This window comes from Hippocampus bargibanti, linkage group LG04 (assembly GCF_051943395.1).
Source record: "Hippocampus bargibanti isolate YZ-2025 linkage group LG04, ASM5194339v1, whole genome shotgun sequence".
NCBI lineage: Eukaryota > Metazoa > Chordata > Actinopteri > Syngnathiformes > Syngnathidae > Hippocampus > Hippocampus bargibanti.
Window position 1 is genome coordinate 25808214 of NC_142737.1, and position 15194 is coordinate 25823407.

The 15194-nt window shown below is 40.8% G+C and overlaps 1 protein-coding gene across 3 annotated transcripts; it reads left to right on the forward strand.

The window, feature by feature from the left end:
• Positions 1 to 1502: 1502 nt before the first annotated feature.
• susd1 (sushi domain containing 1) lies at positions 1503 to 12686 on the forward strand. 3 transcript variants are annotated; one of them, XR_016114756.1, is made up of 17 exons: positions 1503 to 1749; positions 1846 to 2004; positions 3843 to 3998; positions 4177 to 4329; positions 4447 to 4623; positions 7078 to 7257; positions 7340 to 7519; positions 7634 to 7813; positions 8477 to 8656; positions 9453 to 9617; positions 9743 to 9837; positions 9994 to 10180; positions 10689 to 10782; positions 11212 to 11467; positions 11543 to 11986; positions 12202 to 12295; positions 12573 to 12686. XR_016114756.1 is itself a non-coding variant. In XM_088994883.1 (17 exons), exons 1-17 carry the CDS (start codon positions 1695 to 1697, stop codon positions 12589 to 12591), a joined length of 2370 nt encoding a protein of 789 aa, XP_088851009.1. In that variant the 5' UTR covers positions 1503 to 1694; the 3' UTR covers positions 12592 to 12686. The 3 variants fall into 3 exon arrangements, 2 of the variants coding, with proteins under 2 accessions (XP_088851009.1, XP_088851010.1); XM_088994883.1 differs by having other exon boundaries at positions 11543 to 11582; XM_088994884.1 differs by having other exon boundaries at positions 8477 to 8623; positions 11543 to 11582.
• Positions 12687 to 15194: the final 2508 nt, after the last annotated feature.

The window sequence follows — 15194 nt, forward strand, 5'->3', positions numbered from 1 at the left end:
TTTCCTAACTGACATCAGAAAAACGTTTGATAGCATCTAAAATACCCAAAACACGCAGGCTGATATTTTTAGTCAAATGAAAAACACCAATAAAAATGACTTAAAGTGTCCAAAAAGTACTTCAAAATGAACCCGGAAATAGCCAGTTTCAGAAGGTCCCGCCCCCTCGTTCGTGACGTCACGCCAAGACGTCTTGCATTGCTGGAGAATCAAAACAACGGCTTCAGATTCGGAGAAGATGCTTTCTTGTTACTCATCCAGTTACGAATATGATTCTGTCACGATCTGGTTGACGACCAACGGGTGGCGCTGTCAGCCCCGCCTGCACCAGCACAGGTGCTGGTTGTCCTGATCAGTGGCAGACTGCCACGTTCTGGTTGGCGACCAACGGGTAGTGCTGTCGGCCCCGCCCTCAGTTGCTCAGGTGTTGGTCGTCTTCATTAGTGGCAGTTAAAAGGACTCCCAGCATGACCATTCGGTGTCGGGTACACCGAATGGTATGTATTGTAGTGTAAATGTGTTTGCTTCACCCTGTCAAGTTTACTTCATCTTGGCAGACTTTTATTCTTGGGTTTTCTTTGATACTTTGTTTACTTCTGTTTATATGATTTTGATGTTTTAGATTTGGTTCCTGCTGACTTTATTTTAATACAATTTCTCAAATACAACCTGCTGCTCTCTCCTGCCTGCTTTTTGGGATCCACAACCACCATCACCACCTTGTAAACCGTGACGGATTCAAATAGTTCTGAAAAGGAAAGCATATATGTTTACAATCAATGAAAGAAGTCCTTCCGTGTCATTTTGAGGCGTCTGGACTGAAATGTAGAATCCCAGAAAATGCACAAGATGGCGCCCAAGCTCAGTTGGAAATGGGCTGATTTGTATGCTGGTAATTTGTGTCAGCTCGTATCAAATAGTAGTCTTGATGCAACACACAACGATTCACCATCGTGGTATTTGTGTGTTTTCTTTCTAATTTCGCCATCAACACGGATCAGACCAAACAAAGTACCCAAAATGCATTGTGTGTCTCTTTCTCGGTCAGTGACAATACCTACCGTGACGTCACGGTACGTATCATCACCAACACAAAAACAAAACTTCCTGAATATTCAGCGCAAGTCTTAAAACGTAAAATATAGCTATATGCGGTGGAATCTTTGTAAAATACGCTCATTAGAAGTCATTTGAAGTGATTTTACAAATTATGGGCACAACTTGTCTGGAGACGTCGGTTGTCCTTTAAGTTACCAATTCAAAATATCACTTTAACTGCACTTACTATACATATATTTTCATTATTTATGTCTTGAGCAGGTTTTTTTTCAGTCATCCTTTTCATGTTTAAAGTTTTGCAGTTTAATAGCAGTGGTTTGAATGGTTTCCTAAATGATGTCACATTACATTTTCACATTCTGAGAATTAGCCTGTTATCAAGTTCCACACCAGGGGTGTGCAAGATGACGTGATTGTATCTCATGTGAAGTGCAACTGAATACAGTATGTGTGAGCATATCGTATTGGATTCAACTAAGAGTACAACTGGCAACTTTTAAGATCGCCGACTTTATCTCAGTTCTGCAGTGTCCGAAGGGCACTTGCAGGTCAAAGGTTGAAAATGAAAGAAGTGGGAAAGAGGAGGATACTTTCTCATGAAATGAAGACAGCAGCAGGGGGTCGTTAAGCAGAAGATGGACAAGAGAAGCACGACTGCATTTGTGATTCTTCTTTGTGGTGCATGTTCGGGTGAGCATATTTGTACAAAACTGCTGTTTTTGAGGATTGTGTGATGTCCCATAAAAAGTAGTCCCACTGGCTCTAACAAAAGAATGTGAATGACAGGCGCTCTCTCTCACTCAGTGGCGCCAGCGGCTGCAAATGCTCCAGATGTGTGCTCCAGCTGCCACGTTAATGCCACATGTGATGACAAGGCTGATAATTCTGGAAAAGTTTGTAACTGCAAGTATGGCTTTGTAGGAAATGGCAGATCCTTTTGCCAAGGTAGGAACTACCTCTTCTTTTTGTGTTTCTGTTTTGTGTTTTGTTTTTTGTGTTTCGAGATCCACTCGCGCACAAGGTTCAAAGCTTTCGATTGGCTGAGGTCATTTGAAATATTGTTGAATTTACAGTCAGAAAATATCTTTCTTTCACACTTTCAAAATGTGCCAGTTAAATGAGCAAAGCACATATAGTGCAATCATAAATCACCTATATTATTACATTGCAAAATTTTCACTGCTATCATATACATCTATAATCCGATAAGATGAAAATGACATGCAATCAAGTTCTTACTGCTTTCCACCTTTGCAAGAATTTTTGACATTCTGTATACAGTTAACCATATGTACAGTACATTGGTTTGGAGTCCTCTTAACATATTTATATCATTTTTACAAATATGATATCATTGTAATGTGGACACATAATCATGTTAGAGAATTATAAAATCAAATGAAAGAAATGTATCACAAGAAACGTCACCTATTCAGTATAATAAATTGGCATCCTCAGAGATCGTGAAATTATAATTTGCCTTAACATAGATCAACAATTTAATGTGGTTAAATTCTACGGCACTGAAAACCAAAACCACAATAATGAATGAATAAATGAATGAATAAACGTGAATGACAACAGGGACAAACACAGTCAAGTGGACTGACGGACAGGAATATGGCTAAATCATTGATTTATCTCTTTATTTAAATTGGCGTTTTCATGTTTATTGTGTTTGTTAAGTCATTATAAGTGCCTTGCACGCTGGGTCCGCGAGGACAGTAACTTCATATGTGCCGTATGTCATGCATATTAGCATATTTGGCAATAAAGCTGACTTTGACTTTGACTTTATCTTTGTGTTGTCATATTATTATTATTTTTGTTCTCTTTGACTTCAAGATGGCGCCACGTGAGTGGCTGCCTTTCCAGCAGTTCATGGATTTTGTTTTGCTACTTCTTTCATTCATTTCATCTTCCTTTCACAACTTTGCTGCTGCGAAATGTAAATTTCTCCACTGAATAACTCCACTAATAAAGGTAAATCCAATCCAATCAAAAGGCTTTAGTTCAAACATAATAGTCCATCAATCCATCCATTATTCAAACCGCCAATCCTCACAAGGGTCAAAGGTGTGCTGGAAACCGTACCAGCAGTCTGAGAGCAGTTGTCAGATCTCCCAGGCAAGTGTAACGCAGATGTAATGTGTCCAAGAGCTTCATCGTGGCGTGGAGTCGAGCAAGTCATGCTGTGGTCTCCGTCCCATGCTATGCGAGTCTGTGTGTGTGTCTATAGTATAGATAATAATTTAAGTGTGCATGTAATACACAGGTGTAAAAGTCAAGGCCCATGGGCCAAATCTGGTCTGCCACATCATTTTATTCGGCCCGCGAAAGCAAATCAAGCATGTCAAGTAGCATTATGCTTGCTAAAGTCCGAACCAAAATGTAAAATTGTCCCATGTAAACCACAATAACAGTCAAAAATATTTACTTCTCAATTGAAAAGTAGTTATTCATGAATTTGTTGTGCACTCAATATGTAATATCTGGAGTTGATATTACATATAGAGCGCACAACAAATTAATGCAGAAACGTTCTAATGGGTTCCTCAGTTTCTTAACGGTCCCCGAGAGAAAACCGTAACTACAATGTGGCCCGCGGCAAAAAATAAGTTTGACACCTTTGATGTAATAAATGTTTATCAACACCACTTTGAAGTGTCACATTCTACAACATCAGTCAAAGTTTTTATTTTTGTTTTACCTCCTGTACTTGATCTCACTAAATGGTGCAGTTGTAACTGACACTAATGCCCATTTGGTTTTGTTACATCTAGATAAGGACGAGTGTCAGTTAGGAGTCACTAAGATCTGTGGGCAGCACACAAGATGCCACAATACATACGGTAGCTACTACTGCACCTGTCTTCCTGGATACACGGCTTCTAATAACATGACAGTCTTCATTCCTAATGATGGGACACATTGCCAAGGTAAATTCGTTGATGTTAAACTATGAAGTGAAAAGTCAACTTTATATGTCGCATTCACAGTTTTCAATGTCAGAAGTTAAATTCTGCACTTCAGTAATCCCCTTTCTACATTCAACTAATATCACAGATCAGGCCGTACCATGTTGAGTAACATGCTTGTTTCCTATTGGCTATGGAGACATAGATGAGTGCAGCGTGGTGGGGATTTGTGGAGAAGGAGCTCAATGCAGGAACCTGGATGGCAGTTTTGACTGCAGCTGCAAACTGGGATATCAAATCCACAATGGGACTGAACCATTTCACCTTTACAAAGTCCGGGCTTCGTGTCAAGGTCAAATTGCATTTTTCAAACTTGTTGAAAAATAATGTGTGCAAGGGTGTCAATTATGAGCCCATGTGACCGCAAGAGTTGAAAGTGTGTTTCACGACAGCGTATCTCCCAATTCAGTGGTGGACTGTGGCCAGCCAACATCACAGGACTTGGTATTGTTGTCAGCAACAGGAACAACATTTGCTAGTGTGGCCATATTTGAGTGTGACGAAGGCTTTCTGTGGAGAAGTGGAAACAACACCTCAATATGTAGCGCTGACGGATTGTGGCGTGGGCTCTCTATGATCTGTGAAGGTAAGGAAGCACGTGCAACAGAGCCAATTCACAATTTCTATTGGCTCTATTGCGAGCAAACACCCACGTTTTTTTTTTGTGTGTATTTTTTTGTGCCCCAACACACACCACCACCACCTTCCTTCACTCACGCATGCTATGGAATCAGAGTTCAAGGATGGACCCCGAGGTGCTGTACCAATGTTACTCGGGCTATCATATCATTGGTCCCCAGTGTCTTCACCTGCACCATTGCAAGGCAGTGGGAGGGCGCGTTTATGCTTTGCCAAGGCACACTAGTTTGTTCTTCTTGTGACTCTAAAGCCTGTTCCTCTCTGGCCGTTGTATGAAATGCAGTGGTGAGCCATTCATTTCACACCTAGGCCTTCAGTAGTGCTATGTCTGAATCAATCCAACCTTTACTAACTATTCTACGGGCTCTACAACGTTTACTGCAGCTACAGCTGCGACTTGTATAAAAAGTGTGGTGTGATTTACTGCAAGTCCACTCGAGGGTAATGTTACCCAGGAAATAACCTCTCCGCAACTGCTAGAAGGCCCTGATGTCACCAACTCAAAATCTGATTGATTAAAGCAACAGTTTTCGCATAGTGAAGAGGACATTGCAGCAGCAGAATTGCAAGAAATGTAAAACGTCTTATTGAGATAGTCATGTGATCTATGTTTTGTTTTGATGTCTTGACAAGATGATGCCTAATGTGACCATGTTCTCCCTTTTCTAACTGATCAAAAAAACAAACAAAAAAAAGCAACAGTTTGATCAACACATGAGATGCGACAGGGCCCGCAGAACTGATTGTGAAGGCGTCCAGGTAGATTTCTGACCCTGGTAACAAATGATGGCTGAAATGTGATTGGTTAAATGCTTAAATACGAAAACACAAATCTGGAAGCAGCACAACAGAGGAAAAAAATGAAAGCTGAAAGACAATTTGGAATTATTTACCGGTAATAAGAATTCATTGACAAAATATAATTAACATCAGTCTGTGATTTTTAGGCCAGTAGAGAAAGCCTTGCAGGCCCTGACCATCCGCCACTGATGAAATGCTCCAAAATAATCTCAAATCAGCTGTTCCTCTCTGGCCGTAGTATCAAATGCTCAAACAACCTCAAATCAGCTGAGTACGATTCTGCAAATGTAAATTTAGCAAGGTCACTGTGTTTTATTCTAAGCAGCATGTGGACTCAGTGGATGGGGCAAGGGTAGGTACACAAGTTCCATCGCTATTTGTTGAAGATTGATGGCCTGAACTGTACCACCAACTGCACCATGAAGCATAACTCGAGGACGTGTATCCCAAGCCCTCCGTTTTGCAAAAGTGATTTATATGGTTAAGACGGACAGAACTGTGTTATATTCTTGGGCCGTTTTTGGTTGTTTTTAGTTCCTTTCAATACAACAGTCAATTTCACAAGCAGGAAATTATTTTCCCCCTTTGAGTCACTCGAGTGATTGGAACATCTAAACCCCCCAGAGTCCAAATGATGTTCCCATCAGTTTGTGATCCACCAGAACGAGGAAGAGGCAAGATAACAAACACATTGACAAACAAGTAAAACTGGGAAAACAGTTTAGCTTTGGAAAAGTCTGTGGATGGTCTCTTCCTCTTCTTCTTTTCCTTTCGGCTTTTCCCTTCAAGGGATCGCCACAGCGAATCAGTGTCCTCCATCTTCAGAGGTTTGATTCTCGTGTTTGTTTTGGCCAAGCTTTTACGTCGGATGCCTTTCCTGACCCAACCCTCTGTATTTTGCCGGGCTTGGGACCTGCACAAGAAGATTAATGTCCCCTTGTGGCTACAGAACAAGCAACTCGCTCAGTAAAAGGCTCTGAAACACAAATGGTCGTCTCTTAAAATATATATTTTTTTATATTGCTTTGGCGCCATCTATTGTCATTTTGGCACCAAATACCTGTTGAAGTGAATTGAGGGACTTTGTTTTGACAAAAGTAGTACTGTACATGTATATCCACCATCTTGTGGCCCCAATAGGAAATGGCAGTACAGTAAACATGTTTGGGAATAGGGAATTGGGAATTACTCGCAGATGATGGATTTATCTTTTTTTTTAATTTAACTCAGCAATGTTTTTTGGACAAAACTCTATATATACTGTATATGGGCAGCACGGCGACCACCTGGTTTGAATGTCTTCTTCACAGCTGTGAGTGTTAGTGTTAATTTAGTTTCCGGCCTTTCAGCTTGTATGTTCCTTCCGCGCTGGCGTGGAAACATGCATTTTCTCGTCATAATTATGCATGGCTAAAATTGAGGGCATCCCACTCAACATTTGATGGCATTGGCTCCATCTCAAACGCAGCACAACACCCTAATGGAGTCAAGTGACATAAAACAGACCAAAAAAAAAAACATAATTTAGGATGTTGTGTTTCAGGGTTTTATTTATGGTCTCAATGTAACTAAATGTGTGTCACTGCCTGAATCTTCCAAGAGATATCATGCGGAAAACCTCATACAGTGCCAAACACTGGACATATGTGGAATGGCAGTTCCACCCTCGGAAGTGTGGTTAACTACCATTGTAAACAAGGATTTAATCACAGTGAGGGCAAAGCTGTATCACTGTGTGCATCTAATGGTACCTGGACAAAGCCAAACATTTCATGCAAAGGTAATCTCGCAGATTTACACGAATTGGTCTGGCACACAGAAATGATGTCACATTCAAGAAATGTCATTGTTCATCTCCATAGAAGTTGACTGTGGCACTCCTCCTGACATCTCACATTCACTCCTGTTATGGAACAGCAGCTCCACTGTGGGCTCTCAAGTTGCTTATCAGTGTCAATCTGGATATTACAGCATTGGAGAAATAAATAAAATTGTATGTACTGAGGCTGGAAAATGGGACAAGCCCTCTCTACACTGCCAAGGTGATAATGCAGTCAACGGTGATTCCTAATCAGTATTAAGATGTGATTGCTATGTCGGTTTTTGGCTTAACTCCTGACATACAGTATAATGAGTTGCCATCTTCTTTGTTCTAGAAATAAAATGTCAGGAGCCCATTTTCAAACCACACACTAAAAGACTGTGGGATGGGACGTCACACGTTGGCAGCGTGGTTATTTACAAATGTGATGAAGGATATGACACAAAGGGTGTGAGGAACTTCTCGGCGTGTGGAAAGAATGGACTGTGGGAGGAAATTGACCTTTGGTGTGAAGGTGCAATGTTTGAAGACTGAATGCGTTTATTTGTTTCTTGGAGTTGAGTTTTGTAACAACAACTATTTATTTCCAAATTAAATATGACAACAGTTGCACATTAACTCATTCCCTGCCAGACGTGCAAAAATTGTTCACTCCAGTGCAAGGGTTTTTGTCATTGTCACTCACATTGCAGGACCCAGAATATTGAGTTTTCGGACTACATAAACATTCCATGCAGCGTAAGAAACCTCATACTTTCTTCTTTCATCAGAAAAAAAGAGTAAATTATATGGGTCTGGAGTTATATGCACTTTAAATGAGGGTGGCTGTCCAAAACACAATGCAATACATAAATGTATTGATTTATATAGCGCTTTAACAACAGCTGAACCTGCAACAAAGCGCTAACATGGAAAAAGTGAAATGCTGACCCCGAGTGGATGGGAAATAAACATTGCCAGAGGTCTGGCCAGTGATGTATCTGCACCGCTGCAAAAATAAAATAAAATCAAAAATGAACACATTCGGGAATGGTGCTCGACTTCATATTTTCAATTCCTGAATGAATTCCTGAATGGCAGTGAATGAGTTAATGTCAGTTGGGTGTTTCTCAAGTCATGAGGGTTGAAGCTAGATGCCAGATACGCGTTTGTCTCATTAATTGTTGTCTGTGTGCAGAAATGACATGTGGCCCCCCACAAACACTTCCCCATACTAACCTCTTGTGGGACCACTCCACTAGTCCTGGCAGTGTTGTGGTGTATGAGTGCGTGGATGGATATTACCAGGAGAGTGGAGATAATATTTCCACATGTCAAACATCAGGCGAGTGGGCCAACATATCATTACATTGCAAAGGTATAGGAATTAAATTTAGTGTCCTATGCAGTATCTATTTATCGAGTGCTGGGGTGTCCAAAGTCGGTCCTCAAGGGCCACTGGCCTTCCTGTTTTCCAGCTCTCCCAAGTGCAACGCATGCACCTGATTCAAATCATCCAGACTGTTTTGATGCTACTTCAGAGCTGCTTAATGACGTGATCATCTGAATGAGGCGTGTTGCAGCCGGGAGAGATGGGAAACATGCAGGACAGTGGCCCTCCAGGCATGCCTGATCAAGTGCATTTTTTGCGATAAATTTTAAGTATTCGCAAAGTAAAGGCAAGTTAAAAACCCTTTTTTATTGATTGGGTTGTATATTGATAGGGTTGGAGTTTTCCCAGGGTGTAATCAGAAAATGCATCATCAGCTGTGCTCAGCTGTGATCAGTTTTCACATCTCACATCTAGGTAAACAATTCAAAAGTATAAGTGAAATGTTTCTCTTTCTAGTGATTTTTCTTTGATTGGTTGGTGTGGATATTTTTAGTCGACAATTTTGTCACGTGAAGTGGCTTTTTTTTTGCAGAAAAACATCAAAAACTAACAAAAAAGATAGTATTTTGTAGCATTCAGATTCATATTGTTGAACCAAGAGACAATTTCACAAATTGTATGCAGAACAGAACAGTGTTCGCGAGCGTTACAAATACACTTTTTGTTTCATCTACTTCCATTATTCTGATGCTGCACGGAGAACAGCAATTCACTCACTCTGTTGTAATTTTCTTTATTTTTGCTGCAAGTTGTGATTAATGAGTGTCATTTTTTTTCCCAGCAAAATGTGGCCCGGTCCCCTTTCTTGCCCACTCAGAGGTGGTCTTGCATAACAGAAGTGTCGTGATCCATCGCTGTGTGAATGGCTATCACAGCTGGAGAGGCAGCAATGTCTCCCTGTGCAGCAGCTCTGGCGTGTGGCAAAAAGCGACGCTCCAATGCATTGGTGAGCTATTTATGTGGTGTTTGGTTTGCAAAGTTCAACAAAGGATAGGACATGCGCTACCGTTTAAGTTAGAGCAACACTTCAAAGGGGAAGTAAAACTGTGATTGTTCTGACATTGCTCACAGAAATCAAGCCGCCCATCCATCAACTGTTTGTTTTGAATGAAAAATGTTTGCATTGGAGTGCAGAGAAATATGATGAGGAAACAGAAATTTACCAGGTAATGCAAAAGAGTGTAAACATGGCTAATAATTTGGTTATCTCGGATACAGTAAATACAGTAACGCCCACCTCTGCCCCCTTCCCCAACAATCGTTTCAGAAAATGCTTTTGCTTCTTTTGCCAAAACAAATGAATTGTAACCTTTCCATCATAGGTGATCTACACAGGATCCAGAGACTACGAGCGGGCCTTTTTTGACAAAAGGAAACAGCTTCTGAGTTCGAAGGCAGATTTAGTGGAGGCCTGTCTCGACCTGCTTCCAGCCACAAACTACAGCATCTTAATCACTGCATTGTCTGCTGGATTCATTGCCACCATTACTATTAACACCAGTTTAACAGGTATCGCTGAAATGGCTGTAACACTGAATTCTGATTCCACCTTACATATAAGCCATGCTGTACACACCGTAGACTTAGTTTATGACTTGGATTTGTTTAAGTTTGAACTCACCTTTTTTGTATCAAGTGGAAGGCCTAAAAAGGAACAGAAAAGGAGACAGAAACAAGTGTTTACAATGTCTTTCCAACAGGTGACTTAATCTGCTAAGGCAGAGTATGTGTAACTTTCATCTTGTCCACTGTGGAGATGGACGGATGGATGGATGGGTGGATGGACGGACGGACGGACGGATGGGTGGACGGACCGACGGGCGGACAGATGGACGGGAGGGTGGACGGACAGACGGACGGGTGGACGGCCCGACGGGCGGACAGATGGGCTAACAAATTCTTGTGCTTTTATGCATGGCTGGACTATTTGTTTTGAAACTGGAAACACTGTAGCAAGAACTAGTGATTTCCAAAAGATGAGATCTGACCATATTCATACACAATGGCATCTTCACAGCACCTGCAGTACCAGATGTCCACTACAGCGAATATGAGACTCCAGTACCGACTCTGATGTTTCACCGATCACCCAGTACTCTTGACCCAATAAGGTAAAAACAAACAAACAAAAAAACTCAGACAGACCTGAACGGCACATGGTTGTTTTTTTAGTCAATTCAATTTCAACATTTATGATAATGTCTCCAATAAAACATGAATAGCCTCTCCTTACCTCGACCAGCCACAACATAATGAGACTTGCACAATCTCATGAGAACAGGATCTGAAATATTTTCTCAATATATTATGCAATTTTGAATGACTCTCCCCAGCAGCTCCATACCAATGAAAACCACACCCACAATAATGAACATATTGTTGAATTAATATTACTCATTCTTTGTCAAGAATATTTGATACCGCATTTGAGATACGTCTCAAGATCGTGTGCAAGCAGTCATCTTGTGTCTGAACAGTGTATGTAGATCGATTTTAGATACCTAATACAAACTGTTGTTTTCAATCTTTTCATTGGACAGTTTTTACCAAGTGTTCATCCTGCCCGTCGAAGGAATTCTGGTGTTTGATTGTTCGTCTCCAGTGAATGAAGAAACTTGGGATGAAAGTGGTTCCACACAGGGACACATTGCAGCACAGATGCACAGTACCCATGTTGGAAGGGAGTTTAATTTTACTGTGGGTGATGGTCACTATTATGGAGGATTTTTCAATGTGCCTCTCAAGAAAGGCCGAAGCTACTACATCATCTTGCGTACTGTCAGTCTGTGGAAAAAGGTGACTGCAACTGTTGTCCAAAATGAGAATATGTTGACTCAGGGAATCAAAATTATTTCATTTTCTTTTTTGTAGGATTCAAAAAGTTCCTGTGTCCTGTGGGCTAAAGTTACAGGTAGCAATAGTTATGACTTAGTTATGAAAAAGTCTGGGATGATGAGTGAGCTATTAACACAAAATTTCATTTGACGGCACTTTTCAAAATGATTTCTCCCCCTAATGGTCACAGGGGGAGTTAACATAGCCGTCTTCAGAAATGGGCGGGGGACACTTTGAACCGGTTCCCAGCCAATCGCAGTGCACACACACAGACGAACAACCATCCACGCTCACACTCAAAACCTCGGGACAATTTTTAGTGTTCAATCAGGCTGCCATGCATGTTTTGGGAATATGGGAGGAAACCGGAGGACCCGGAGAAAACCCACGCGGGACTGGGAGACCATGCACATAGGGAGGCCAGAGCAAGACATTAATGCTCGGACTCTGCGGTCAATGGGCTAACCACTAGTTCACCAGGTACCCTCTCCAATTTAAATGTAATCAAATTAATGGGAAAAGTTTTTTTCCCACTCCCACACTCATATCACATATCACACACATATCGTAAATATCCATCATAGCAGTTGTAAGTTTTTTTTAATATATATAATTATGAACAAAGCTGCGGTGTTTGGTGCTCAGAAGAGTTCGCTGAAATCCAAATAACTGTATAGCCTGTTATGTTTTTATAGGCACATCCTATATTGTGAAGATTTCCTCGTTGTGTGCCGCTGCCTCAGTTGGACTACTTGCCTTCGCGGTTATGCTTGGATGCACTTACACTTGGTAAGCATGGTGAGCATGAAAGGTTTTGACCTCATAAGAGTTTTCATGTTGTAGATGAATTACATATGCTGGGCAGGGTTCGCTTCTTTGTTTTTTATTAAAAACATACTATGAACAACCATTGGGGATTTCAAGTTCTGATATCCACTGAACTACAATCACATAAATTGTGTGATAGTTTGTTAGTTCTTTTTGTTTCTGTTTGTTTTGCTGGAATAAGGATGACTATTTTTTCTATGAAGTTAATCACCTTAATCAATTTTTCATTCTTTTCCAGGTTTGTCAAGAAAAAATGACTCATTTTGTGCACATTGTAATTACTTCAATTGGTTTTGGATTTTGCTTAGTATTCAGTTTGGTGAATAAAATAATAGTTTTCATTCACTTGTAACTATGCATTGTTTTTGCTTTTCATACAAGTTCAAATTAAGACATTTAATACACATACATAAACCCTCTCAGAATTCTACTTTTCTCATTCCTTCACTCTATATCAGTGGTTCTTAACTTGGGTTCGATCGAACCCGACGGGTCTCAGGGGTTCGGTGGATCCTCCGCCACAGAGGTCCACCCCTCAGTCTAGACTGCAGTTAGTAGGCACAGTCATTGAAAGAAGGGTTCGATGAATGAGCATATGAAACTGGTGGGGTTCCGTGCCTCCAACAAGATTATGAACCACTGCTCTATATTTTAATGAAGCTATGATTGACAACCTTATCGCTGATATATTTTCAAGCACTCATTTCCTTTCAATGTTGACATTACAAACTGAATATGGGAAGGACAATACAACTAGATTTGCATGATTCTGTAATCCATTCATTAACGACTTTTAAAAACTAAATTGCACATTGTGGTTACAGTAACTCCTATCTAAAATCCACAAAACCCAAGATAATATTCAATACATACAGTAAAAACGTAATAACATTGTTTTGACACTGTGTTTCAAACATTTTGTTCTTGTTTGTGTAAAAACCGAGCATGACAATCTCGCCCCGTAGTTGCACAAGCTGAATGAAACACTTACCGTCTTGCAGTAGTGATGGGAATTCCGGCTCTTTTTAGAAAGTCGGTTCTTTTGGATCAGACACCAATCGAGGTATGGAAGTGTCTGGGAGAGGTGGCAGTGGTGTTCCTGACTGGGTTATTCAACAAGATCTTAGATGGTGAGCAGATGCCTGAAGAATGGAAACGAAGCGTACTGGTGCCCATTTTTAAGAACAAGGGAGATATGCAGAGTTGTAGTAACTACAGAGGAATAAAGTTGATGAGCCATACAATGAAACTATGGCAAAGAGTAGTTGAAGCTAGACTAAGAGCAGCGGTGAACATTTGTGAGCAGCAGTATGGCTTCATGACAAAAAAGAGTACGACTGATGCAGTGTTTGCTTTAAGAATGCTGATAGAGAAGTACAGAGAAGGTCAGAAGGAATTGGTGGAGAAAGCGTATGACAGGGTGCCCAGATAAGAGCTGTCATATTGCATGAGGAAGTGTGGAGTGAGAGAAAAGTATGTCAGAGCGGTGCAAGACATGTATCCTTACTGTAAGACATTTGTGAGGTGTGCTGTCGGTGTGATGCAGGAATTCAAGGCCGAGGTGGGACTTCACAAGGGGTCAGCTCTGAGCCCCTTCTTATTCGCTATGGTGAAGGATAGGCTGACAGACGATGTTAGACAAGAATCTCCTTGGACCATGATGTTTGCAGATGACATTGTGATCTCTAGTGAGAACAGGGAACAGGTGGCGGAGAAACTAGAGATGTGGAGATATGCCCCGGAAAGGAGAGGAATGAAGGTCAGTCGCAGCAAGACGGAATATTTGTGTGTGAATGAGAGGGATCTAAGTGCAAGAGTGATGCTACAGGGAGAATAGATAAAGAAGGTGGTTGATTTTAAGTACTTCTGGTCAACTGTCCAGAGCAATGGAGTGTGAGAAAGACGTGAAGAAGTGTGGAGAAAAATGTCAAGTGTTGTGTTAGATCGAAGAATTTTTGCTGAGATGAAAGGAAAGGTGGATAAAACTGTGGTGAGACCAGCCATGTTGTTTGGACTGGAGATAGTGCCACTGAAGAAAAAAAAGGGGGGGGGGGGTTAAACATTAAAGAGACAGGCGGACAGAGAGAGTGAGAAAACACACACACACGAAAGGGAGAGGACAGAGCTTGAAACAAAACAAAAAAACAAAATAAAAAAAACAAGTGAAATGGTGAGAAAATGGATAGAAAACTGTGAAATTTGGACCCATTCAACTTTGATAGTTCAAAAGCAGAGTGTAGACTGGAAGGTTAAAATATCCCATCAATCAGGCTCCACAAATAACCTGCACAAGTCATCTGTACACTTGATGCAAAAAGCTATTAACCCAGCTAAACCGATCACAATTGATGAAGAACTAGATACAATTATCACAGAGAAAGCACCTACAAGGGACCATTCCTCAAGATGGTGAAAGAAACCTATGTTCCTCATCAAGTGTTTAATGCTGAGGAAACCGGACACTCCATTCCATCAATACATTAATGACCATCACAAAGATAAATAAAATGACTTTATTGGACAGTACAGTTTATTTCTTTAATCATAGTACTATAGCACATTTATTATACATAAAATATGGTATATTTTGTGTAATTTTAAGGCTTAGAAAATTAGAAAGTAGAAAATTATGTTTTATGGGGACCTGGGAACAGATTATTCTTATTTTAATGGTTTCCTATGGGAAATTAATTTTTGGGATACACACTTTTGACCTTACACACTCTGTCTGGGAACCAATTAAGTTCGTAAGCCAAGGTCCCACTGTATTTGAGGGACAACTCATATTAGAGGCTTTGGAGAGAAAGTCAGAGAGGCCAGACATAGATGGTTTGGTCATGTCAAGAGGAGAGAGTGACTA

Coding starts and splice junctions, on each gene's coding strand:
- susd1 (XM_088994883.1), top strand. CDS start 1,695: ATGGACAAGAGAAGCACGACTGCATTTGTGATTCTTCTTTGTGGTGCA. Junction 2,005..3,842: donor TGGCAGATCCTTTTGCCAAG/GTAGGAACTACC, acceptor TGTTACATCTAG/ATAAGGACGAGTGTCAGTTA. Junction 3,999..4,176: donor TGATGGGACACATTGCCAAG/GTAAATTCGTTG, acceptor TTGGCTATGGAG/ACATAGATGAGTGCAGCGTG.